Source organism: Megalobrama amblycephala, linkage group LG2 (genome assembly GCF_018812025.1).
Source record: "Megalobrama amblycephala isolate DHTTF-2021 linkage group LG2, ASM1881202v1, whole genome shotgun sequence".
NCBI lineage: Eukaryota > Metazoa > Chordata > Actinopteri > Cypriniformes > Xenocyprididae > Megalobrama > Megalobrama amblycephala.
This window is the reverse complement of record NC_063045.1, coordinates 32524497-32552250: the sequence shown is the minus strand read 5'-3', so window position 1 is coordinate 32552250 and position 27754 is coordinate 32524497. Positions and strand designations below refer to the sequence as shown.

Here is a 27754-nt window from a genome sequence, read left to right as displayed (position 1 = left end):
TTTTAAATAGTCATTTTGTCAGAACCTCTAGTAAATGACATGTTATTTTATGTAGTTGTCTGTTCAGAATTGTGGGAGAATTGTAACCCATTTTAAACATAAAAATCATGCTTCTCAATTTATCCAGAACCATGCAGCTCTAATAGACACTCACACTACTTTCTGTAAATAGATAATGTTTTGAAAACAAATCATTACAGCAGATGTAAATTATAGTATTACAGCCTTTGAATATTACTGTGGACAATCAAGGCCCTTGGAGTTAAAAAGGCTGAGAATCACTGTATTAGAGGATTGAACCAAATTTGCTTTTCTAAGCAATCAGATTTGTGCCTGGTGGATGAAACAACTGTCAAAAAAGACAGTCCTGTAGACTTGCATAGAAAAGAAAGCCAACATGTATCTAGGGATGGAAACATCATAGAGACATGGGGTGGACTCTTTTGTCCAGGCACAGTAAGCAGCCACCCTCAACCTTGTCCAGTTTTGACTTTGGTGTTTCTTCTAGCCCCTGGAGGACATCAGCTGTGTTGCGTGGAACAAACAGGTGCAGCACATCCTGGCCTCGGCCAGCCCCAGCGGAAAAGCTTCGGTCTGGGATCTGAGAAAGAACGACTTGATCATTAAAGTCAGCGACCACAGCAACAGGGTTTGTGAAGTTATTCGTCATTTTACTAAACGTCCTAATAATAACAGATAACTTTAATTAATAATACCTAATAACTTGGTGTACTTAACTTAGGACAAAGTATCATGTTATTATCATGGTGTTTCTATAGTATTTTTTTTTTTTAAGTACTATGTCATTATTACTATTATTATCTGAGACCGTATTAGTGTTCATGCAGTGATGTTGATGATGTTTGTGTTGTGCTTTAGATGCATTGCTCTGGTCTGGCCTGGAACCCAGAGGTGGCGACTCAGTTGGTTCTGGCTTCTGAAGATGACCGAATGCCTGTCATCCAAATGTGGGACCTGCGCTTTGCCACCTCGCCTCTTAAAGTGCTGGAGAACCACACAAGGTAGATATAAAATTTTTTCTGTTTATCTTGCCCTCTGCGGGGTGTGTGATATTGACCAAAAAGATTTAAATTGAATTTTTCAGGGATTTTGTTGTTAATGATAACTAGAAAATATTTTCAATATTTTTCTAAGTGTGATTTTGTGGTGGTACCTTAGCTGGTTTAAGCCTGTCGTGGACAACTGACTTCCAAATCTGACTGGCAGCAAATCTAGTGACTTATTGGTTTGCTGGTTAACTTGTAGTCAGTCACTATATCATACTCTTTCTGTTATCTGACAGAAAATAAGTAAATGAGAACAGCTTTATTGGACTTTTGGCTATATATTACATTAAAATTTCAGTATGTGAGCATGGATTAGGAGAGAAAACGGATGTAAACTGCCGACAGTTGGGGCATTACGTCACTTTTTACACAGGCTTTAGCTACTCTCCATTGAAAATGGTTAGCAACACTGTTTGGAACTATTTTGCTTGGCTAAATAGAAAAAAAGCAATATTGCAATATTGTGGCTAAAATGTTACTCACAGTATTAAAGGTGCCATCGAACGTTTTTTTACAAGATGTAATATAAGTCTAAGGTGTCCCCTGAATGTGTCTGTGAAGTTTCAGCTCAAAATACCCCATAGATTTTTTTTTTAATTAATTTTTTTAACTGCCTATTTTGGGGCATCATTAACTATGCACCGATTCAGGCTGCGGACCCTTTAAATGCTCACGCTCCCCGCCCACGGAGCTCGCGCTTGCCTTGAACAGCATAAACAAAGTTCACACAGCTAATATAACCCTCAAAATGGATCTTTACAAAATGTTCATCATGCAGCATGTCTAATCGCGTAAGTACAGCGTTTATTTGGATGTTTACATTTGATTCTGAATGAGTTTGATAGTGCTCTGTGGCTAATGGCTAATGCTACACTGTTGGAGAGATTTATAAAGAATGAAGTTGTGTTTATGAATTATACAGACTGCAAGTGTTTAAAAATGAAAATAGAGATGGCTCTTGTCTCCGTGAATACAGTAAGAAACGATGGTAACTTTAACCACATTTAACAGTACATTAGCAACATGCTAACGAAACATTTAGAAAGACAATTTACAATTAAAGCTGCAAGCAGCGATGAAAGGGCCCTCGCACCCGGGCTCACTGCCACCCATTGGCCTTAGGAAAACAGTGAACAGTGGGCGACATGCATGTAAGTGAGTGAATACAAGAGAATTATGCCAAAGTCATTTCGAAATGCCACACTTCCTGTGGCCAACAGGTGGCACTTTGACCGTCACTGAATATTGCCATGTTGATGTCTTCAGGCAAGGACTATCATCGAACATGTGAAGTTTGAAACAGATCGGACATTGTATGCCTGGGTTACAACAACTTCCTGTTTCTTTCGTGGCATTATTTGCAAACATTAGCACTCAGCCAAGTGTTGCATAATTTAACGTGTTTCTAGCATGTTTGGTACTTCGTGGCATAATGAAACGTGAATCTGGTAGTGAATTACAGTGTAAAGCATGCCATTTCCTGTTGCCAGCAGGTGGCGCTATGGCTAACTGAATATTGTCATATAGATGTCTTTAGGCCAGGACTCTTATCACACATGTGAAGTTTGGGGCAGATCAGACATTGTATGCTTGAGTTACAACAGCTTCATCATTAATGGCGAAACATCAGACTTTGTCAGTCCGTCACGGACACGCCCTTCAACGAAAACTCAAGATCTTTGATATTTAACATCTCCAAGGCCTTAAGATTAGACTGGCCATATATGATGTTGATCTGGTTTAATCTCTATGAGGAGTTAATCACAGTGTAAAACATGTCATTTCCTGTTGCCCCCAGGTGCCGCTATGACTGTAACTGAATATTGCCATAGAGATGTCTTCAGGTCAGGACTCTAATAAAACATGTGAAGTTTGGGGCAGATCAGACATTGTATACCCGAGTTACAACAACTTCCTGTTTCATGGTGAAACATCGAACTTTGCCAGGCCGCCACGGACATGCCTTTCAGCGAAAACTCTAGATCTTCGCAATTTAACGTCTCAAAGGCCTTTAGATTATACTGACCAAATATGATGTTGATCTGATAAAAGCTCTAAGAGGAGTTAATTAAAGTACAACGTCTGGAAATGGCAAAAACTGCACAAATTTTGCAAAGAAAATTCAAAATATCTCACTTCTAGTTGGTTTTCAGATTTCACTCCAAGAGACTTTTTTGTAGGTATTGGGCTGTTAGATGTGTGTACCAAATTTCATACCTGTACGTGAAACGTAGTGTCAGGGGCACTTCGTTGAAATTTTTTAGGTGGCGCTATCGAGCCATTTTGCCACACTTAATTCTGAAACCCATATCAGACGTAAATTTTCACCACTTCTGACGCATCTGCAAAGTTTCATGAGTTTTCGAGTATGTTTCGGCCCTCAAAAAAGCGATTCACCTTACATGGCGAAACAACAGACTTTGTCAGTCCATCACGGACACACCCTTCAACGAAAACTCAAGATCTTTGCAATTTAACATCTCAAAGGCCTTAAGATTAGACTGGCCATATATGATGTTGATCTGGTTTAATCTCTAAGAGGAGTTAATCACAGTGTAAAACATGTCATTTCCTGTTGCCCCCAGGTGGCGCTATGACTGTAACTGAATATTGTCATATAGATGTCTTCGGGTCAGGACTCTAACAAAACATGTGAAGTTTGGGGCAGATCAGACACTGTATGCCCGAGTTACAACAACTTCCTGTTTCATGGCGAAACATCAAACTTTGCCAGGCCGCCACGGACACGCCCTTTGGTGAAAACTCTAGATCTTCGCAATTTAACGTCTCAAAGGCCTTTAGATTAGACTGACCAAATATGACATTGATCTGATTAAAGCTCTAGGAGGAGTTCGTCAAAGTACAACATGTGGAAATGGCAAAAACTGCCAAAATTTTGTAGAGAAAATTCAAAATATCTCACTTCCTGTTGGGTTTACAAACTTTGCACCCAGGGGCTTTTTTGTAGGTATTGGGCTGTTACATCTGTCTACCGAATTTCATAACTGTACGTGAAACGTAGCACGAAGGGCGCTTAATTGAAATTTTGTAGGTGGCGCTATCGAGCCGTTTTGCCACACCTAATTGTGAAACCCATATCAGATGTAAATTTTCACCACTTCTGACGCGTGTGCAAAGTTTCATGAGTTTTTGAGAACGTTTAGGCCCTCAAAAATGCGATTCATTTTGGAGAAGAATAATAATTGGCTGAGCAATTCCAATAGGGTCCTCACACCATCGGTGCTCGGGCCCTAAATATCACTAAAAATATCATGATATCATGGATCATGTCAGTTATTATTGCTCCATCTGCCATTTTTCGCTATTGTCCTTGCTTGCTTACCTAGTCTGATGATTCAGCTGTGCACAGATCCAGACGATAATACCGGCTGCCCTTGTGTAATGCCTTTGAACATGAGCTGGCATGTGCAAATATTGGGGGCGTACACCCCGACTGTTACGTAACAGTCGGTGTTATGTTGAGATTCGCCTGTTCTTCGGAGGTCTTTTAAACAAATGAGATTTATATAAGAAGGAGGAAACAATGGAGTTTGAGACTCACTGTATGTCATTTCCATGTACTGAACTCTTGTTATTTAACTATGCTGAAGAAAATTCCATTTTTAATTCTAGGGCACCTTTAACTTGTTTATTGAAATGTTGTATAAAATTGTGTTGAGGAAAACAGCATGTTTTCTCTGTGTTATTGCTTAACTATATTGTAGAACTATACTACACAAACTCATACAGTGGAATTTTTGCCCCCATATATTGAATTTTGGGGTCATTCTAACTGCATTGTCTAAGCTGCATCATGTGTTGAAAGTGTGATCTCAAGGCGTGTTTTTGTTTAGTTTTTGCAAAATGAGTGACATAAATTGATAATGACAGCTTCCACATTAAAACCGCAATTGCTGTACTATTGTAGATAATACAGATTGCACACACCTATCTCTTCATGAGTCTTTCTGCATGCTTATCTGTTTGTATGTGTGCTTTCAGAGGTATTTTGTCCATAGCGTGGAGTGTAGCAGATCCAGAGCTGCTCCTGAGCTGTGGGAAAGATAACAGGATCCTGTGCTGGAACCCCAACACGGCTGAGGTGAGACTTTAGTCATTTGAAGAATGCGGTGTTGCCGCCAATATCTTCAGCAGTATAACATGCAATGTCCCCCTGGTACCTGTCAGGTCCTGTATGAGCTGCCCACCAGTGCGCAGTGGTGTTTTGATATCCAGTGGTGCCCGAGAAACCCAGCTGTTCTCTCTGCTGCTGCCTTCGATGGCCATATCAGCATCTACTCCATTATGGGTGGAAGCAATGATAATGCCATTAATTTACAGGCTGATCAGGTACAACTGAACTCTTAATAAAAACATTCTCATAAGCTAGCATGAACATTGATGATCTCACAGTTGCTCCTGATGTCCTTTGGGTCAATAGTTAAGTAGCTCATTTGGAAATATGGATCCTTTTGGTACGGGGAAGACGCTGCCACCTTTACAACTGCCGCAGCCCACCTCCTCGCAGAGCACCATCACTCCTCTGAAGAAACCCCCCAAATGGATTCGTAGACCTGTTGGAGCATCTTTTGCTGTAAGTGGTCACAGACCTAACACTGTGCATTTTAGACACCCCAAACATAGTGTGCTTGTTTTAAATCAACTTTCTTTTTGTGAACAGTTTGGTGGAAAACTAGTCACTTTGGACAACAAGCCACCGGCCCAACAGCCCCAGCAGACTTCTGCCCATGTTGTGCATGTCAGTCAGGTTGTGACAGAAACAGATTTCATTGATCGATCAAACCAACTTCAGGCGACACTCAATGCAGGAAATTTCCTTGAGTACTGCCAAACCAAGATTGAAGCTGCTCAGAATGAATTTGAGAAAACCATTTGGTCTTTTCTGAAGGTAGGTTGCTAGAATATTTCCCAAACTGTCGTACTTGTGTTACAAGAACCGCAGGCTTGTATCAACTTTTTATCAAAGGTGTAACCCAATAGATTTATGTTTTCAGGTAAACTTTGAAGAAGATGCACGTGGCAAATATTTGGAACTTTTGGGATACAAAAAGGAAGAGCTCGCCCTAAAGGTATTTGTACATGGGTTGTAGTGTGAATATCTGAATCTACTTCTTTGGATCTTAGAGTATAGGACTTGATATGTTTTGCTTATGGTTTTCAGATTGCATCAGCGATAGAAGGAAATTGCAAATCTGATGTGGCCGATGTGGCCAATGTGGTAAGTGCACGAGTTATTGTGTTTTTAACTAAATGTTCTATTTCTATTTCCTTTCTATTTCCTTTTTTGTGACTTGTTCAGGGAGCCTCTGTATTCAAGTTCAGCATGTTTGAATTTGTAATGGGTTTTTGAGAACAAAACAAGAAGATACACTTTAATTATACAAAACAAGACAGGAACACAAACGTTTTTTCCTATTTGTTTCATGAGCTTCCCTTTTAAGAAGGGGAAGTGGGAAAAAATGATTTGTAAAAGAAACTTGCACAGTAAAACCCTTCAGCAGCTAAAGCAACTTTTTTTTCTTTAAACCAAACAAAGCAGAATATACACTGATGAGCCAAAATATTATGGCCAGTCACAGCTGAAGCAGATCTCCTAACAAGGCCACATACTTTTAGAGTAGATTAGATGGTATGTGAACAATCAGTTCTAGTAATCAGTGTGTTGGATGCAGGAGAAATGGGCAGGAATAAAGATCTTAGCGACTTTGAGAAGGGCTAAATTGTTATGGCAAGGCGACAGGGCCAGAGTATCTCTGAAACAGCAAAGCTTATGTGTTGCTCCTGGTCAGCAGTGATGAGAATTTACCAACAGTGATCTGGGACAAATCACAAACTGCAATATGGTGTTGGGCGCCCAAGGCTCATCAATGCGCGAGGGCAACGAAGGCTATCCTATCTGGTCCTAGCCAACCGAAGGTCTAATGTGGCACGAGTCCCACAAAATTTTAATGATTGTTATGGGAGGAATGTGTCACAACACACAGGGCATCACACTCTGCTGCGTATGTCAGAGTGCCTATGATAACCCCTGTCCACTGTTGAAAGTGCCTACAATGGGCATTGGAGCGTCGGAACTGAACTTTGGAGCAGTGGAAGAAGGTTGCCTGGTCTGATGAGTCTTGTTTTTTTTTCATCACGTGGATGGCTATGTTACGCGTGCGCCGTTTACCTGGGGAAATGATGGCTCCAGGATGCACCGTGGGATGGCGACAAGCAGGTGGAGGGAGTGTGAAACCCTGGGTTCGACCATTCATGTGGACGTCAATTTGACACGTGCCACCTACCTAAACGTTGTTGCAGACCAAGTACACCCCTTTATGACAATGGTGTTCCCTGGTGGAAGTGGCCTCTTTCAGCAGGATAATGCACCCTCTCACACTGCACACAATGCTCAGGAATGGTTTGAGGAACATGACAAAGAGTTCAAGGTGTTGCCCTGGCCTCCAAATTCCCCAGATGTCAATTCAATCTTTGGGATGTGCTGGACCAACAAGTTCGATCCACTGCGGCTTCACCCCACAACCTGCTGGACTTGAAGGATCCGTTGCTAAAGTCTTGGTACCAGAAACCACAGTCTTCAGGGGTCTTGTAGAGTCCATGCCTTGGGGGCTCGGCACTGTTTTAGCAGCATGTTAAGGACCAACATCATATTATGCAGGTGGTCATAATGTTTTGGCTTATCAGTGTATACTTCTACCTCAGTTCAACAGTTGAATCTTTCAGTGCATGATTGGCAAATTTTTGGAAAGTAACTTTTCTTCTAAAACACTCGTTGTATAAGCCTGTTAGCTTATAAACAACTTTTTTGTGTAATGGCAAACTGAAAAAAGGTTGTGAGCTTCTCCCTGACCCCTGGAAGTTGCTTAGTAGCCAGCCAGTCAAAAATATAGGACATATAATATAAGAAGCTGACTGAACTGTTTGCCATCAAATCTAGAACTAACACTAAATTCAGCATTCAGTAATTTGGTGCTAATTTTAAATATTTGACACATTAAGAAATTAACTGTTTTTGTGAAGTCATCTGAATGGTGTACACTTACATGAGATGAAGACTGTACCCATAATAGTTTTCTTTAAAAAGTGTTTGAAAGTGTTCAAATGATGTGACCTGTGGTGTTTCACTAAACATCAGAGAGAATCTTCACGCTCATCGGCTGCCACCTCTCTAGATGCGCTAGTAGTGTAGTGTTGTTTGCAGATGCGAAGAGTGATTTTTACAGAGGGGGAGATACCTCAGGAAAAGCAGATTCTTCTTATAGGGCACCCATTTGGCCACTAGCGGCCTTTCTAATGCTACCTAAAAGAACTACTGAATGGACCTTTAACAGCTCTATAACTGTCTCTCATTTTGACGATTTTGCCCTCCGGAGGTTGCATTTGTTGTTCGTGTATGTCATCGAGGTGGTCTCATTTTAGAAAAGCAACCATTATGTTCCAATGTAAGAAATAAATTACAGTAATTACGTCTCTTGTGGAATAACACTCCATTTTAATTCTAGGTTTAGGACACAACCTTCGAAATGAGAGACAGCTAATATATATTGATGGTCCGTTTCCATTTCTAACAAAACATTGAAATGGAAATCTGTAAAACAGTGTAAACAGAGGTTGCCAAAAGTGAAAATGGCAAAGAATCTTTTGAAAAATAAAATCTCTTGAATACTTGTCAGTGGCTTTATTAGCTTTTCATGTTGGCATCACTTCTGTGTATTAATCTTGTGTGCCTAATTTTCACCGCTTGCCTTCCCTTTTATCCTGACTGTGATGTGTAAAGCTTTCCTTCATACTTGTTTGCATTCCTCACCATTATCCCACTCCTGCTCCTGATCCCATGTCTGACCCTGTTGTTAAGCTTGAACCAGTCCTTGAAGCTCAATCAAAATCTGAACCCATTGTTGTGCTGGCTGCTCCTCAGCTCAGAACAAAATGTTCAAGTCTTTCAGACCTTGAGCTAATCATTCAGTTTGTGAACGAACCTTTTGTTTGACCCACATTTGTCCCCAGTGACAGAACCTTGAAACCTCAGTCACATCCCTCAGTGGACTTTACCCCACCAGTGGATCTCACCTACTCCTTTGACCAGACACTGTCATAGCTTGATTCTTCTGATCATAAGTCTACACCTCAAGAGCAGTCACAGGCCTTGCCCCAACTTGTCAGCAACATTCCAAGCATGGTCTGGGATCCTCTACTGTTACCACCTGAACCTATTGCTGCGAATGTGCCACAACAGTCTCTTCCTTTCATGTTCTCCACCAGTTGAGTTACAGCAGTCTGTGCCAGTCAACCACCAAGCATCTAGTAAAATACAGTCTAGGCCAGAGCTAACTTTACCAGCTGATTTGATCCATACAAGCACCTACTGTTGATTTACAAACAGCCAGCATCTGATGTGATGCCACCATGTGCCCCTTAGCTACTGGCTGCTCTTGGCCTTTCTCCAGACATACTACTTCAAGAAGCCATGTCTTTGTAAGCTTTTCCATTTGAGGTTTTTGGTTTCTGGTGATGGGGGCCCAAAAAATGCCAGGGCTAAAGAGAAAACTACATCGGAGGAGGTAACTTTACCCTGCCCAGCAATATTCCACCTAGAGCTGTACTCTGTGAAACTTTCAATCTCGCACAGGAATGCTTGCACGGTAGTCGGAGTATTGTGACTATTCTCAGCCAAATCTCAGCCAAATCTTGAAATTGTCTTGAAGGACAGTCTTGTGGTGTGCATGGACTTTTTCTACCACCTGTTGTGTACATGGAGTCCAGCATACGTCACCAGAGAGAAGTCTGTCATAGAGATCTTCACGAGTCCACTTAGATCCGAAAACCCGAGGTCTGACCCAAACCAACCTGTCTCTAGATCGAAATCTCTTCCAAGGAGGTAATACTGTAAGCTTTCCAGGGCCCACTTAATGGCAAGGCACTCCTTTTCAACCGCAGAGTAGTGAGTGTCCCTTGGCAACAGCTTATGGCTGAGGTAGACAACTGGCCTCTCATTTCCCTGGTTTCCCTGGATCAGGACTGCCCAAAGACCTGAAGCAGAGGCATTTACCTGGACCAGGAACCTTTTGAGTGAAGTCAGGACTTTTTAGGTTTTGGGTCGATTCGGGTCTAGTACAGATTTTAGGACCCAAGAAGACCTCTAGTCTGTCATTGCACCAGAAGAACGAGTTATGATGTTTTGATTGAGAATTGCGAGGTCAATTGAGGAAAAAAAGAAGCGATGCACAATGGATGCACAAATGAATTGTTCACAAGAAGATCAATAACATGGATTTAGAAAATGGATAGGGTAGATTTTCATTTAAAGCCAATTTTGATTATATCAACAAATGGTTCTTTAACAGTTCTAAAATCAGTATTTTTTTTCTTATTCAGGTTGAAGAGAAAAGCCTTGTAGAGGAAGAAGCAGAACCTCCTGCCACAGACACACCTGACCTAGATGAGATTCCTGTTGATGATGAAGAGCCTGTTATTGAGGAGACATCCAACATAGAAGTTACTCCAGCTCTAACCTCCGATGACATTGACCTTAAAGTTAACCAGGGCAAGTTTCTTTTTATATGTTCATCACATAGGAAACCTAACTGATATAACAATAGTTCATTGATCAAAAAAAAAAAAAAAAGACTCAAATTCTACTAAGGGAACTTTTAATAAATTTATAGATTTTTCATGCTTGCTTTGTGTTTCAGATATTGATGGGCTGATCACCCAAGCACTGCTCACTGGAGATTACGAAGCTGCTGTTAATCTCTGTCTCCATGACAACCGAATGGCTGACGGCATCATCCTTGCTATTGCTGGTGGTCCTGAGCTTCTGGAAAAGACTCAGAAGAAATACTTCACCAAAACTCAGAGCAAAATTTCCAAGGTGAGGTCCTATAATACCAAGGGCTGGGCATTGACACAAATTTAATGTTTCAATTCGATTTCGATCCACAAACATTCGATTTCGTTTTGATTCAATATCTCTCAACTTATGCTGTAGAACCACAGGGAACCCCAATTGGTGAATTACTATTACATCAAAGGTTACAATGAACCGATTTGTAGGGTACTTATATTTAAATTACACACAAGGACGTTTTTGTATTATAATTATAATAATACATTTTTAATGACACAATTGTGTTTCTAATTTATTTATTTTTTTAATATAAACATTTTAATGGTGGCTGTCACAAAAACATGACAGATTTATTCAAACACATTAAAAACTGAAGAACAGGTAAAGTAAAAATTCAATATAGTGGATATATTAAGCAAAATGCTCCTCTCTAGAGTTAGTTTTTCTTGCTAACTAACAAGCTTTGGACATTAAATGACTTTTCTGAGGTAAATGTAACATTACATGACATTGTTTACAAGCTGTTTTATTGACGTCTTCGAGTGGTTGAAACACTGAAACGCTCAAGATTGATTCTTAGTATTTAAAAATCTATTGGTTCTTCAAAATGTGAATCGAGAAATCATTATTTTCCTAGTTCCCACTACTGTTCTTCTATACTTTATATAGGAGTTATGAATAATAAGAGATCTGTCCTTCTGATATTTTTTTTTTTTTTGGATCAGACCAAGAATCAGCCCCTTGATGTTTCCTTTTTATGGTTTTATAGTTAATAAACTATAAACTTTTATAGTTATAGTTTTAATATAAAATATTTATGCAGACTTCCAAAACACAGAATAATATGGGTCAATAATTGTTAAATTTTCACTTCAGGCTCTCAGATGTGTTCTGAATGTTTAATATTGTACTGCTACTAGTGTAACCTGAAAGAACTTGTAGTTGGTCTTTTGAATTATCTGAAATGCACATCTTGAGATTTTCTAAATTAATGTAGGATCTAAATGTATTTTAGCTCATTAGTGCCGTGGTGATGAAGGACTGGTTGGAAATTTTGGAGACATGTGACCTCCAGAACTGGAAGGAAGCTTTAGCTGCAGTAATGACTTACGCCAAGCCAGAGGAGTTCTCGTCACTATGTGGTGAGTCTGCTATCTTTTCCATGTGTCAAAAGATTACATTACAATTAGACATAATGATTGCTGGTTTGATAAGGTCAAACATTATATAATGAACTCATGCAGTGCTACATGGCTATCATGTCAAAATTAGTGCTAGCTAGCCACCATTTCGATCCTGCATGTAAATGCAGCTCACAGTCACTGGACGTGTCACGGATTGATGATGTAATACTCATAATGAGTCTTCTTGTGTTTGTCCGTTTTTGACTGCCGTACAACTGAGAGACTGTCACTTTCCCTTTTTGCTTGTAGTCACTCCTCCATTCAGTTTAGTTTTTTTATATATATATAATACAACTGGTGAGTTTTACATGGTCCAGGGTCAATGTTTACACCCATTGTTTCAAATAACTTTCAGCTTTATGCTACACCCACATTATAAATTCGCCATGGATGCATATATGCAATTTAATAAAAAGTGACATCTAAAAAGTGAAAGTACTTCATTCAGATATTTTCATGGGTAGTTTTGTGCATTTAATGTTTGATTGTATTTAAATGATTGTTTCTCCTGCAGGTTTGCTGGGCTCCAGGCTGGAGGCTTCTGAGGACGTGGCGCTGCAGGCTCAGGCCTGTCTCTGTTACATCTGCGCAGGCACAGTAGAGCAGCTTGTCGCCTACTGGGCCAAAGCTCAGGACTCCTACAGCCCATTGTCACTGCAGGTTAGACAGGACTACAGGAACCCACTCACACACGACTGTTTTTATTGGGCTTGATAATGAATTTTGTTTTGTTGTGTAATGAAAACAGTATGAGCATTGGAATATGATTAAGTTGACTGATTTAACTGTATGGTCATCACCTGTTTGTAGGAGCTGGTTGAGAAGGTGGTGGTCCTGCAGAGAGCTGTGGTGAAGGCTCAGGGTGGTGTTTCCCCTGATATGGGTGTGCTGCTGGCAGAGAAAATGAATCAATATGCCAGTCTGCTGGCATCTCAGGGCAGCTTACAGACTGCCATATCCTACCTGCCCACCAACACTGAGCAGGTAATCATTTTATTACTTAAGCTAAAATGAAAATATAAAAATAAATCCCAATTCAGAATATCAATTAACACTACAGTAGTATATAAATAATACTAAAATAACTCTGTGTTGGGTAAATATTTAAAATATAATACAAGGATTTTTTGGGCATTTTATAAAACTAAGCAATGTTGCTTGATTTGAATGTGCTTTATGAGGTTATTAATTTTCCTAAAGAATTTGTATTTAGAGTTTTATTTTGTGATCTTTTTCTCGCAACTCAAGTTTGAAAGCACCAAGATTCAGAAAGTTAGATTTATTTCCATAAATCAGTTAAAATTGACAGCTTTGGTTACTTTAAAACTCTATTTGTATGCATCAAAAATGATCACTGAATCACTGTCACATGCATGACCCATAAATATTTTGAACTGAAAATCTTTAAATGTATAACTACTACTCACATTTTGTATATTTATTTAAATTAAGAATTGAAATTAGTTATTAAAGTGAACAAGTAATTTTTAGTTAACATTAATGACAATGATTATGAGATCCTGAAACTGTCGAATATAGTGGAATTGAGTCTCATAAACATTGGCCTCTCTTGCACTTTGTGGCACTATTTATTGCTTTTTTTAGATTATTTCTATAAGGTTTAACATCAGCTTTGTGTATTTGGTGAATTTTTTTTTTTTTTTTTTTTTCCTTCTTCCTTGTAGGTTGCTGTGCAGCAGTTGCGAGATCGTTTGAGCAGAGCTCTGGGGCATCAGCAGCAGCAGCAGCAGCAGCAGCAGCCTGTAGCCGCGGCGACTGGAAGGCAGAACATGCACCAAACGGTTCCTGCTGCTGCACCCGTGCAAACATACACACAACCTCAACCTCCACAGGGCCCCTCACAGCCTGCTGTGCCTCCTCAGTATTACCAGCAGGTACAAGATACACTCACATACAGCTGAGAAAAACACACGCAGGTACATTATTTGACTCACCAGTGGCCACCCAGTGGCCGATACCAGCGTGTGTTTGTGTTTGTGTTCAGGGTAGATCTGCCACTACTGTCACGTCCTGGAGTAACCAAACCCCAACAGCTCTGCCCAGTGTCCCTCACCAGCTAGTGCCTGCCGCAGACCCGCAGGTACAGACACAGAGCTGTGCCCGCGCTCCTCACACTCACAGATACAGACTCTACATACCGCATGAGCAATGCTTTAGGGCTATTGAATCTCCAAACCGCTCATTTTTTGACATTTTCATTATTGGTCGATCTCTAGTGGAGTTTGCTCCATGTGAACTGTATTTGGGTACAAACAGTAATGTACCTTTTTTTTAGTTTATTCCAGTGGCCTGAAGAGACTTCCATTTTTAGGTGCATTTTACTGTTTCCAAACTGAGGAACAAATTTCATACCCCTCCAATCTCTCTCTCTCTCTCTCTCTCTCTCTCTCTCTCTCTCTCTCTCTCTCTATATATATATATATATATATATATATATATATATATATATATTACACACACACACACTGTATATATTAATGCTGTCTGTCAAATCAATTAATCTCATCTAACATAAAAATTTGTAAATATATATACATGCATATATATATTATAAATTTTAAAACTTTTATGTTAGATGCAAATAATTGCAATTAATCAATTTGACAGCATATATATAGACATTTATATAAAACTTTTTTGTTTTGTTTTTACTTTATTAAGTACTATTTGTATTATTAGAGTTGATCTCCTTTTTCATCCTTTTTCCAGAGTTTTCAGGTATGAAGTTTAAATGATTTTCTGTGACTTCCCTTCATTCATACATTTATGCATTTGTTTTATTACACAAATAATCAATTTCTTTCATCACATTTTATGTTAATAGCATCTAATGTAGAGTTTTACCTACCATATTTTGCATTGTTGAGATAAAAACAACAACACACAAGTCGGTGTACTAATGAACTAATGAAGTAATGAACTCGGTGTACTAATGAACTTGTGCTCACATACATCTCTCATTCGACAAATCCAAATGTGTGCGCTTTGTGCGTTTTGCATGCTTGGCGTTAATTGCATTATACAAGTTGCTTTGGAACATAAGTCACAGCACATTTTGATGATTAAAAAAGTGACTTATTTTGGAAAATAGGGTACCACTGAATGTCCATAACTAGCTACCTTCTGCAAATAGTCTGACTGGCTACTGTGGTGTGATGTTACTCCAGTGTTTATGCATGTAATAACTTCATATCACTGATAATCCAACCTCCTTTATTCCCCTGAAGCAGTGCAGTTGACAAACACCCCATTCAACATTTAGATTCCTGACTGTGTCCTGCATGTTTGTGTGTCCTGACTGTGTCCTAGCAGCTAGACAGATCCTCAATTGTTGTTTTTTTCCTCAAGGACAATAATTTTCAAATCCTTCACATGTATTTACATGATTGTTAAATATATTTTTTGCTGAAGCTGTTTTCTATAAAGCCAGAGTCAGAAGTCACAGTATCCTGTTTTCACAATAGAAAGTCGATGGTTTTTTAAAATTAGTCTGTCAACATGTTTCTGTATATCGGAAAAAATGTATGCAACACTTATGACAGGAGTAGCTAGTTCTTTGTGTTTATGTAACATTTTTTACAACATTTTTTGTAACATTATAAATGCCATTACTGTCACTTTTGATCGATTGAATGCGTCACTACTGGATAAAAGTATTAATTTCTTTAAAAAAAAAAAATAATAATAATTCTTTATCAAAGAATCCTGAACAAAATGTACAGTGGTGTGAAAAAGTGCTTGCCCCCTTCCTGATTTTTTCTTATTTTTTTGCATGTTTGTCACACTTTAATGTTTCAGATCATCAAACAAATTTAAATATGAATCAAAGATAACACAAGTAAACACAACATTCAGTTTTTAAATGAAGGTTTTTATTATGAAGGGAAAACAAAATCCAAACCCACATGGCCCTGTGTGAAAAAGTGCTTGCCCCCTAAACCTAATAACTGGTTGGGCCACCCTTAGCAGCAACAACTGCAATCAAGCGTTTGCGATAACTTGCAATGAGTCTGTTACAGCGCTGTGGAGGAATTTTGGCCCACTCGTCTTTGCAGAATTGTTGTAATTGAGCCACACTGGAGGGTTTTCAAGCGTGAACCACCTTTTTAAGGTCATGCCAAGCATCTCAATAGGATTTAGGTCAGGACTTTGACTAGGCCACTCCAAAGTCTTCATTTTGTTTTTCTTCAGCCATTCAGAGGTGGACTTGCTGGTCTGTTTTGGATCATTGTCCTGCTGCAGAACCCAAGTTCACTTCAGCTTGAGGTCACGAACAGATGGCCAGACATTGTCCTTCAGGATTTTTTGGTAGACAGCAGAATTCATGGTTCCATTTATCACAGCAAGTCTTCCAGATCCTGAAGCAGCAAAACAGCCCCAGACCATCATACTACCACCACCATATTTTACTTTTGGTATGATGTTCTTTTTCTGAAATGCTGTTACTTTTACGCCAGACGTAATGGGTCACACACCTTCCAAAAAGTTCAACTTTTGTCTCGTCAGTCCACAGAGTATTTTCCCAAGTCTTGGGGATAATCAAGATGTTTTCTGGCAAAACTGAGACGAGCCTTTATGTTCTTTTTGCTCAGCAGCGTTTTTCGTCTTGGAAAGTCCCAAAGATTTAGAAATGGCTTTATAACCTTTTCCAGACTGATAGATCTCAATTACTTTCTTTCTCATTTGTTCCTGAATTTCTTTGGATCTCAACATGATATGTAGCTTTTGAGGATCTTTTGGTCTACTTCACTTTGTCAGGCAGGTCCTATTTAAGTGATTTCTTGATTGCGAACAGGTCTGGCAGTAATCAGGCCTGGCAGTAATCTGGCTAGAGAAACTGAACTCAGGTGTGATAAACAACATTTAAGTTATGTTTTCACAGCACTTTTTCACACAGGGCCATGTGAGTTTCACACAGGGCCATGTGAGTTTGGATCACGCTGTGACAGAAGGCTCTCTCTAAATACATATCTGTCTCTTTCATTCTTTTCTCAGGCCGAGTCCACGCCTCCAGCCTTTGGCCTTCAGTCTCCAATGACTGCATTCGTACCTTCCTCCACTCCATCCATGTACTCTCAGCAATACCAGAGTAAGTCTACAGAGACAGTAGGTCATGTATATGTTTTACCAATATGAAAATGTTTCTTTTTACTAAATAAGCATAAATGGCTACATTAATGTTTCTTGTCTCGTCATATTCAATTATGAATTACATTAAATAAATCACATAATTGATTTGGGCTGTTTTAGATTCAAAACAGTGAAATTTGACAGTTGAATACTTTGCATCACTAGATATAACTGTAGGTTGTTTATTACATTTCTGTCATAAAACGGGTGTAAAAAATAAATGTTTAGCTATGCCTTCCCTCTCACTCTTTCACCGTTAAACTGAATTTTGCTAGAATTCATGCTCTGCTTCTGTGAACAGTAAAGCTTGCCTTTAATTTAATTGGCCTCATTTACATTGATGGGCGTTCTCTCAACAACGGGCTCCGTCGCCAATTCAACATCCTTAATCGACCAAAAAGCTGCTGTCTGGGGTCTGACTGAAGAATTTCAGTGCAACACTTCAGTATAAGCCATGAAAGAGTGGCCATGATGTACTATGTTTACGATGTACTATGTTTGCCATGTTGTCATTGCCACGTGAATTAATCAGTCAGTTACGTCGCTTCACCTCCCTATCATAACTCTTTTCACATACCATTTTCTACCTACTATATGGTCAGGAAGTAGGCATATTCAGATGCAGCTGGTATGTCACAGCCTTTACATTGAAATGACTTAAGCCAAATCTAGGGGAGATATTATTAAGACTTATTTTAGTAGTATTTATAGAATTTATTATTATTATTTTTTTTTTTTTTTAATAAAGTATATTTGTTCTGTGCTTTTGTGATATTTAGTAGATATATGGTTAGCATCACTCTACTTTCCTCGACAAAAACCCAGTAGGATTTTTCCATTGGCTTTTGTATTATTGCAGAAAATAAGCTCTGTGACAAAAGTTTACGATAATTACACGTTTTGTCCATCAGGATAATTGTCACAAATGAACATAACTTTTATGAATTTTGAAGCCTAAATATAATCAGAAGTAAAAAGCTAAAGTTAGGTTATAAACTAACCACACCACGGTCACATGACTTCAACGTCACACTAAGCTTCCGACAACTCTTTTCAGTTTATATATATATATATATATATATATATATATATATATATATAATATATATATATGTATATATGTATATGTATATATGTATATATGTATATGTATATGTATATATGTATATATGTATATGTATATGTATATATGTATATATATATGTATATGTATATATATATATATGTATATATATATGTATATATGTATATGTATATATATGTATATGTATATATGTATATATATATATATAAAGTGTATATATATGTGTGTGTATATATATATATATATATATATATAAAGTGTAAGTTATAATACTTTGCAAGAGTGTGATCATATAAACACAATGAGGCTGTGAAAGCGACTAGTGAGTAGATGAGTTTACCTGTTCCGTGTGATGATGTCTAATGTACAACAAACTCTGTAGTCCCATTTAGACACTTGATAGCAACTGGCTTTTTCAATATAGGTAAAAGCTTTAAACAAGTACAAGTGGGGTATTACTGATTTGTTTTATCGTAGAATAAACGTGAAAATATCATTAGCTACAGAGTTTATGTCAGGCAAAATCTCATTGAAAAAAATCCCAATGACTTCAGGATGATTGAACCAGAAGTGCTAAAATGCTAAAATTTTCCGGGGCAACAAAAATCATCCCTGTAGCACTCTTTATTTATTTCAATTATATGCCAATGCAGCTTTTTTTTTCTTTTAAGTTTAATTTTTTCAATTAATATTTTATTTTAGCTATTCAATTACTGCAAACGATTTTTAATAGATTTAGTTCTTGGGGTGGATCATTTTGTCTTGCTCAGTGGGCATCTGTCTGGAACACCCTTTGAAGTGCTAAAACACAGCTAGGCTAGATCATAGCGACACTCGAATCTTGTTATTTTTGGAATTCCGTTTGGCTCTACCAGTGGTGCAGAAATTACATACTTGAACTACAAAGTTTAAACTTAAGCAGTGCATGATGATTTTTTGTAAGAATGCTGTAAACTCTTTGTATTAACCTTTTGCTAGTGTATGTATTCAGTTGTATGTTAACTGTTAAAGATCATTTCACTAGATCTTTTTGAGAATTAACTGTATTAATATTTGCATGCTTGTAACTGTGGCTGTAATGTGAAATATCTCTATAAATGACTAACTGCGTATGCCTATTGTCTCCTCTTCCTCATAAACTTTAGACTACCCCCCTGTTCAGCAGTTCACCCCTGCTGCCGGGACACCCGGCATCTATCAACCTGTACCCTACTCTTCCTCTATGGCCTCTCCTCTTCCTCCTCCACCTTCATCCTCTGCTGCTGCTGTCTATCCGCCACAGTTCATGCATCCTGCCTCCTCTCAGCCAGCACCACCTCCTATGGTTTCTGGGCCTCCTCAGGGAGGTCAACCTTTCTCTCCTCCACCTCTGTCTTCTGGAGTGTCTTTCCAGCATGGTGGGCCTGGGTCGCCCACAGCTTATCTTCCTCCTCCAGTAGCCAGAGCTCCAGGTACTCAGAATGAACCCGCACTGATTCCTGCCTCCCAGAGAACAGGTCTGCACACAGTACTAGCTCTAAAACATATAAGACATGGTTGATGAAACTCATCAATCAGTATACCATACACGCACTACCTGTCAAAAGTTAGAATTAGGAAAAAAGGTTTTTTTGTTGTCAAAAGAAATCACTCACCAAGGCTGCATTTATTTGATCAAAAATAAAAAGGTCAATATAGTGAAATATTACAATTTAAAATAGCTGTTTTCTGTGTGAATATATTGTAAAATGTAATTTATTCCTGTGATCAAAGCTGAATTTTCAGCATCATTACTCCAGTCTTCAGTGTCACATGATCCTTCAGAAATCATTCTAATATGCGGAATTGCCTCTCAAGAATTTTACAGTATTACTGTTTTACTGTAATTAGAGCAATTGGTGTTACTGCTAGACTTGCAGACTCATTTAAACAGCTCTGACTGGCCGTCAGTAGATTTGGATAGTAGATGCTGTGGAATAGTGGAATTCTGCAATTTGCATTTTCACAATTACTTATTCACAGCAGCTAAAATCAAAATCTGTTATTTTTTTTCAATGAATAGTGCAGCCTTACATTCTTCTCAATCCCAAAGAAATGACAGATTTGATATTTCTGATCAAAATACTGCATCAAAATGCATTTAAAGGATTAGTTCACTTTCAAATTAAAATTTCCTGATAATTTACTCACCCCCATGTCATCCAAGATGTTCATGTCTTTCTTTCTTCAGTCGAAAAGAAATTAAGGTTTTTGATGAAAAACATTCCAGGATTTCTCTCCATATAGTGGACTTCAATGGACACCAAACGGTTGAAGGTCAAAATTACAGTTTCAGAGCAGCTTCAAAGCGTTCTACACGATCCCAGACGAGGAATAAGGGTCTTATCTAGAGAAACCATCGCTCATTTTCTAAAAAAAATTAAAAAATTATGTTTTAACCATAAATGCTTATCTTGAACTAGCTCTCTTCTTCTTCTTCTCTATTAGAATAAGTGTATTACTGCCCTCCACAGGTCAAAGTTTGAACTATATACTTGCACTAGCATATTGTATATGACAATTTAGTTCAAATTTTGACCTGAGGAGGGCAGTAATGCACTTAGCAGCATCTACACTGCCGGAATTCTAATAGAGAAGAAGAAGAGAGCTAGTTCAAGATGAGCATTTATGGTTAAAATGTATAAAATGTTAACATTTAAAAAAAAAAAAAAATGAGTGATGGTTTCTCTAGATAAGACCCTTATTTCTCGTCTGGGATCGCATAGAACGCTTTGAAGCTGCAATGAAACTGTAATTTTGACCTTCAACCATTTGGGCTCCATTGAAGTCTACTATATGGAGAAAAATCCTGGAATGTTTTCATGAAAAACCTTCATTTCTTTTCGACTGAAGAAAGAAAGACATGAACATCTTGGATGACATGGGGGTGAGTAAATTATCAGGAAATTTTAATTTGAAAGCGAACTAATCCTTTAAAAACTGTTCTGCGATGTGACATGCTCCATTTAAAACTAATTTCAGTATTTAGTTAATTCAAAATTTTATCTTAGCAACTTTTATTACCTCATATTAATTAAAATACTACATGGATATTTGTAAAAATGCAATTGCTATTACTGCAGGGCTATATTTTAACTAGTACAGACAAACAGCTGATTAAAAGTGGTGATCAGTTGAGTTGTACACAACAGTTAAAAATGGTTACAGTTGTCACAGTTACTGTTCATTATGTATTTATTACATGTTGTTTATTACATTTTATTTTGTTTATTACATGTTTATTCATTTAAATTTTAAAATTAATATCTTCATGTTGATTAAAAATATGTTTTTGGACAAGTTATGCGGCAGCTACCTTATTTATTTACAGGAGGATTAAACCAAGACTCAGACTGGTCTTTGGAAGGTGAATTTATAAAGAGCGTTATAACAATCTAATATGGTGGACCATAATTGTCTATCTCAAATTATTAATGAATAATTTTCTAACAATCCGAGAGCCAGAGATGTTTTTTTTTTTTTTTCACATTGATGATTTTATTTTTCTAAAATGTATTAATCACTAATTCAGAAGTCATTTTCTATGTAATGATCAAGTAGTGGCTAAAAATAAGCAATCAATTTGCTCTGCATTTGCATGGTAAGCAATGAAGGTCAGTCAGTGGCAACTTCCAAAACCTCACTCTGGCTTTATTAGCTTATAATTTTAAATTAGCCCCACAGTAGCTGTGATTAAGAAACTGAAATTGCATTGAAATTTAATTTTGAGAGTTAAAGGGATAGTTCACCCAAAAATGAAAATTCTGTCAACATTTACTCACCCTCAATTTGTTCTAAACCTGTATGAACACTGTATGAATCTGTTCTCCTGCTGAACACAAAAGATATTTTGAGGAATGTCGGTAACCAAACAGTTGATGGGCCTTATTGACTTCCATAGTATTGTTTTTTCCATACTATGGAAGTCAACTGTGCCTGTCAACTGTTTGCTTACCAACATTCCTCAAAATATCTTTTGTGTTCAGCAGGAGAAAGAAATTCATACAGGTTTAGAACAACTTGAGGGTGAGTAAATGATGACAGAATTTTCATTTTTGGGTGAACTATCCCTTTAAACAGATGTCCACCTGGCATTAGCCTCTCAGAGGTACAGCAGGTTGGACAGTGCAGCACCACCAACTGAAATCTAAAATGAGAAGATCTGTTTTGTTCTGCTGCAGGACCTCAGAATGGCTGGAACGATCCCCCCACACTCAACAGAGCACCCAAAAAGAAGAAGGTGGGTTTGACTGAAGATTGTCTTGCTCATAATGTACATGGATTTGCCTTTATTTCAAGAAAACATTCCCTGTTTTTGGTCTCCAGATTCCAGACAACTTCACTCCACCAGCACCCATTACAGCACCCATTATGACCCCTCTAGGGGAACCACAGGTCCCTGCTGCCCCAAGTATGCAGACCCTTCAATCGCAACAACAGGTTCCAGATCAGCATGTGGGCCCAACAACCTTCACCCCCATCCAACAGCAGCCACTGGGACCCCCAAGCAGAAATCCCAACATGCCTCAGGTTAACATGGAAGGTGCACCAGGAGCACCAATTGGAGATGTCATAAAGGTATTAATTTATGTAAATTAAAAAATAAAACTGTAATGCTAACCTGGAAATGTTTGTTGAAAACATATCAGTGGTAATACGCTTTGTGTTTTACTGATGTTGCACTCTATTTTGTGGTCTCTCTCAGCTACATCAGTCCATACCCACTGAGAAGATCACCAAGAAGCCAATCCCTGAGGAACACATGGTCCTGAAGACCACATTTGAGGGACTGATCCAGAAATGCTTGGCTGCAGCTTCAGACCCGGTTTGTTTACAGTGAAATGACACTAATTAAAGCAATCTCATATTTCATGATTTCCTGTTTTCCCAAAGCTATAGAAACCAGTAGAGATGTGCCCAAAGCCGAATACCTTATTTGGAAAGGCATGGAAAATGAATAATGCATTCTCCGGAGTCCCTAAAGGGATGTGGTTTGGCTTGCTGCAGTAGTCTGTGATACACAGTAATTTTGATAGAAATAAAAACTACTTAGTTGGACAACGGACACTACAATTATGAACTGAAAGCATCTGCTCTGCTCCCTACAGCACGAGCGGCAGGAGTCAGATTTCACTTATCACATGATGAGAGTAAGAAGAGATGACTGATGGTAAAGGATTTGGTGCGCAACAGATCCTGAGCATCATTAGCTATGTTTCCATCCACCTATTTTTATGCACATTTTGCTTAAAAAAAAAAAAAGCATGAGCATAAAAATTCTAAAAATGCACATAAAAAAAACATATGCACTCAATTAAGTCATGCGCATAGACTACAATGGAAACACATTCACCGAATAAATCCCTCGATGCACATCAAAAACCTCAGGTGACTTTGCCTCAACAGTGGATATGACTGGATAAATGGACTAACCAGCATCTAAAGTGTTGATTTGATCGTTTTTGAGGCAGAGTCTGTCTTCAGAATGATTTAATTCCCTCTCAAAAGCGTCTCACATGATTGTGTTACCAAACACCAGCATCTGATGGCAAGAGAACATGACAGTGTTTGTTTCATCTGCGCGCTCTGACGCAAGTTATTTATGATGGAGGAAAAAAGACTTCCATTTTTATTACTGATATTTTTCTCCTATTTTCCTGGAAGTGACAATTTTGTTCTCTTGATCACATGGGATGGAAACGCTGCTTTATTTTCAAATGTTTAATGCGATATTCAAATTTTGCGCACAAGTTAAATTCGCAAGTTAACACAGCTAATATTGACAAATATATTATTTTGTAAAATGTGTGGTCAGTACCGCCGCACCCGATACACAGAGTAGGCCTGATCACGAATTTGAAAGTGAAAAACGAGCGTGCATTCAAAAGCAATTTTAATATCCAGCATTTTGATAGCAGCTCCCTGATGCCTGCAAATTAAATACAGTGTAATATAATTGCGAGAGAACGCAAAAGCATTGAAATAAATGTTTTCCTCCCAACACATCTCATCCCCATGTCCCTTTAGGGGCTCGGTAGAATGCATTATTTCCTTTCCAAATGGCTAATGCCAGACTTCACAAGTGCTAGTGAGTTATCCTTGTATACTATAATAATGTGATTCCTGGTTTTACTAAATACAGTCTACATTTTTATATATAAACTAGTGAGAATGTTGTTTATTTAAAAAAAAAAAAAAACACTAACAGGCCAGACAGTAGACATCTATAATATCAGCCATCAAAAATAGTTCTCTGTACCAGCCATTATACACTACTAAATTTTTTTATGTTTTTGAAAGAAAATTTATCACCAAGGCCTATTTAATCAAAAATAGTCCAAACGGTAATATTGTGGACATTAAATGGCTTTTTTTGAGGTAAATGTTTCGACATCTTTCCACGGTTGATTGTTTGATAAACAAAGTTTGAAGAACATCTTTTTTTAATTGATCATTTTTGATCAATTTATTGTGTCCTTGCTGAATAAAATCAGTTACTTCAAAAACAAACAAAAAAACAACTTCACAAATTTTTTAACCATAGTGTATATTATTATATTGGTTCTCATGCCATTTCTATGTAGTTTGTCCATTTTTTTTTTTTTTTCATACTTACTACTAAATGTTCTAATAAATACATGCAATTTGTTTTATTGCAATTTTATTGCAAGTTATCGCATAACTGACTGTTTTTAAGTGAATACTCGCCAAGACCAGCATTTTTACATTATTTTGTGTATTTCACTGTTTAAACGCAATAAGCTGCGAAAAACAACTTTAGTACTGAGAGGCGGATTTATGTGCACACACTCTGGGTGTGAGCACAAAATCTGTGGGAATAAGTAAAATTATGCATAATACATGCATTTCTAAGCTGATATTCAAGCCCTGTAACACCAACAATATTCATCCGGAGCAAATGAAATGAGTGAGGGAGGAGATACAGGTTTGTGAGTCAACTTGCTGTCGGAAAGATGAGAGAGCAGGAACGCGCAGCTGGATATTCTGTGGAAAATGAGTATTGAAAGCATTTCAGATATTTCAGCATCGATATGTATCTTAGTTTATTATTTCAGATGCCTTTTCTGTTGTGAACTTGTTTTCACGACAGATTCAAACATACATTAAATAAGATATCACTAACAGGTTAAGTCAAAATATATGAATATATAATATAGTGCACATATTTATCAAAATGCTCTTCTCTAGAGTTGATTTTTCAAGCTGACTTATGAGCTATAAACATTAAATGCATTGCAAAGGTAAATGCAACATTAAGCTGAGTGATTACATGAGACATAATACAGTAAGTTGTACTGTATCTTTCAACATTCCTTCTGATTTTCATTCATTTTTTTAGTGCTGTAGTCGTAGTAAAGAGGAAAAGATGATTAGCTCACATGTGCTCTGATGATACAAGCTAGTAACGATAACAAAAATTTAGATTTACATTTTTTTATGCACAATATTTATTTTTCAATGGAATTTTTATATACAATATTTACTCAATTCACTAATAAAAATATTTGAAAACAAAAATTGAACTAGAGTAGATACCAATCCATAGATACCATCTCAAAATAGACAAATACAATAATTGAAAATTAGATTTATCAAATAGAAAAAGAATATTATTTATTCCATTTTCAAATTCCCCAGCATTACAAATAACCAAGTTTTTCCCCCTTCATCCTAACAGCAAACCAAGAGGAAGTTGGATGATGCTCATAAGAGACTTGAGTATCTCTATGACAAGCTGAGAGAACAAACAGTGAGTATTGTACTGTTAACGAACACACTTTTATTTAATCCAGTCAGTGTATGCTAATATAGTGTTGCACGTTTTCATTGCGACAGTAATAACAAAGCCTCAAAATACTGCTTCCACAGTTTTTTTTTGTTTTGTTTTTTTTTTACTGCCGTTGTTTATATATTGTAATTGGCGCAGTGATTTTTCCAATGGTTTGGTTGAGACACAAACTTAGATGCCGTTTGTTCTTTCCAGCTATCTCCAGCTATTGTAGGTGGACTTCACAATATGGCCCGCAGCATCGAGTGCCGCAGCTACACCGACGGACTCAACATTCACACGCACATCGTTAGCAACAGCAACTTCAGTGAGACATCTGCCTTCATGCCAGTCCTGAAGGTGGTGCTGACGCAGGCCAACAAACTGGGTGTTTGATGTCCGCTGTCTCAATGTGCGCACACAAACCAACAAGTATTCTCAAAAAACCCTCAAGCCATCATTCCGCAAGGACCAGTTGTGCATATATTTTGCCAGTTTTAACAGATTTGGTTTACAGTCACGTTTTGTTTATTTGTTTATTCTTTTGTCTTCTGAATATTCTTCGTTTCATGTATTTTAATGTTGTTATTACATATTTGTAATCATGACAGAGCAGAGTGCAATAGGGCTTTCCCCTTTTATGTCTCGAGTTTTAATGGTAATTTAGCTTCATAAAATGAAATGCGTTTTATGCTTTAAGTGAAGAGTAGTCTAAGCAGCAAGCTAATTGTTTCCAGTGCACCGTGCATTATTCTTTAGTCACACCATTCATTTGGCATTATTATTATTATTTTATCTTCCATTTTTGATTATCACGATTATCTCAGCTCCTCTCCATTACAATTTATTTTCTGGAAATCTTCTCTGATATGATTTATGGCATTTCTGCAGATGAAGCTTGGATATGTCAACAAAGTAACATGGTAAAATATTTGCAATTAATTTTTATTGATTCAGTGTGGCACTCGTACAATTGGAAATTTAGAATTAAATTTTGATTCATATTTGTGCCATAATAATGCTGCCTGTCTTTATTGTGCGTCACTACGTTTCAAACATCTTTTCAGATAATGGATCCTACTTCTGATACAAAGGAGCAAAAGAAACAGGATTGATGTGTAGAAAAGAAAAAAGGTCAGGCTACAGTAAAGGGGAATATTATTTTTATAATCTTTTCTTTTTTTAAATCACAGTCTCAGCTAGCTGTCATTCTGCAGTTTTACATATAGCTGCACAAAAGTTTTAGAGGCTTGCTCTAAAATGTTGGGGTTTTTAATGAAATCTATGTACTGTCTCAATAATTGAGGTTGTACTGTAAATCTGATGACACTTTTGCTGTTTTATTAAAAACAAATTGAGACCGCTGGTTTGATTCTTTTTTTTACAGATGTTTATTTTAAATGTTAAATTCATAAAATGTATGTAACCGTTTTTACTGCAATATTCATATTCTGTACTATTATGCCAACCTAATAATTTTATTTGCAAACATCGAATTAATTCACCAACATCCTTAACAGAACAGGAGTCTACTGTACTTTCAAATATGAATAATTTTTACACATACTGAATATACACTGTATATACACATTT

The 27754-nt window shown here is 37.6% G+C and overlaps 1 protein-coding gene across 7 annotated transcripts in view; it reads left to right on the top strand.

The window, feature by feature from the left end:
* Positions 1-27526, top strand: part of sec31a (SEC31 homolog A, COPII coat complex component) — a 32264-nt gene extending 4738 nt beyond the window's left edge. Inside the window, exons 6-28 of one of the 7 annotated variants that reach the window (XM_048171072.1) lie at positions 509-649; positions 880-1022; positions 5070-5169; positions 5256-5417; positions 5509-5661; positions 5749-5976; positions 6083-6157; positions 6250-6306; positions 10464-10632; positions 10781-10959; positions 11951-12077; positions 12634-12779; positions 12930-13103; positions 13805-14014; positions 14125-14220; positions 17136-17229; positions 19500-19805; positions 21704-21739; positions 22554-22612; positions 22699-22950; positions 23078-23197; positions 26072-26143; positions 26378-27526. In XM_048171072.1, the coding sequence (XP_048027029.1) occupies positions 509-649; positions 880-1022; positions 5070-5169; positions 5256-5417; positions 5509-5661; positions 5749-5976; positions 6083-6157; positions 6250-6306; positions 10464-10632; positions 10781-10959; positions 11951-12077; positions 12634-12779; positions 12930-13103; positions 13805-14014; positions 14125-14220; positions 17136-17229; positions 19500-19805; positions 21704-21739; positions 22554-22612; positions 22699-22950; positions 23078-23197; positions 26072-26143; positions 26378-26557 (3279 nt within the window). In that variant the 3' untranslated portion in view covers positions 26558-27526. Of the gene's footprint in view, positions 1-508; positions 650-879; positions 1023-5069; positions 5170-5255; positions 5418-5508; positions 5662-5748; positions 5977-6082; positions 6158-6249; positions 6307-10463; positions 10633-10780; positions 10960-11950; positions 12078-12633; positions 12780-12929; positions 13104-13804; positions 14015-14124; positions 14221-17135; positions 17230-19499; positions 19851-21703; positions 21740-22553; positions 22613-22698; positions 22951-23077; positions 23198-26071; positions 26144-26377 lie in introns of all 7 variants that reach the window. The other 6 variants (XM_048171059.1, XM_048171086.1, XM_048171078.1 and 3 more) reach the window with 6 other exon arrangements.
* Positions 27527-27754: the final 228 nt, after the last annotated feature.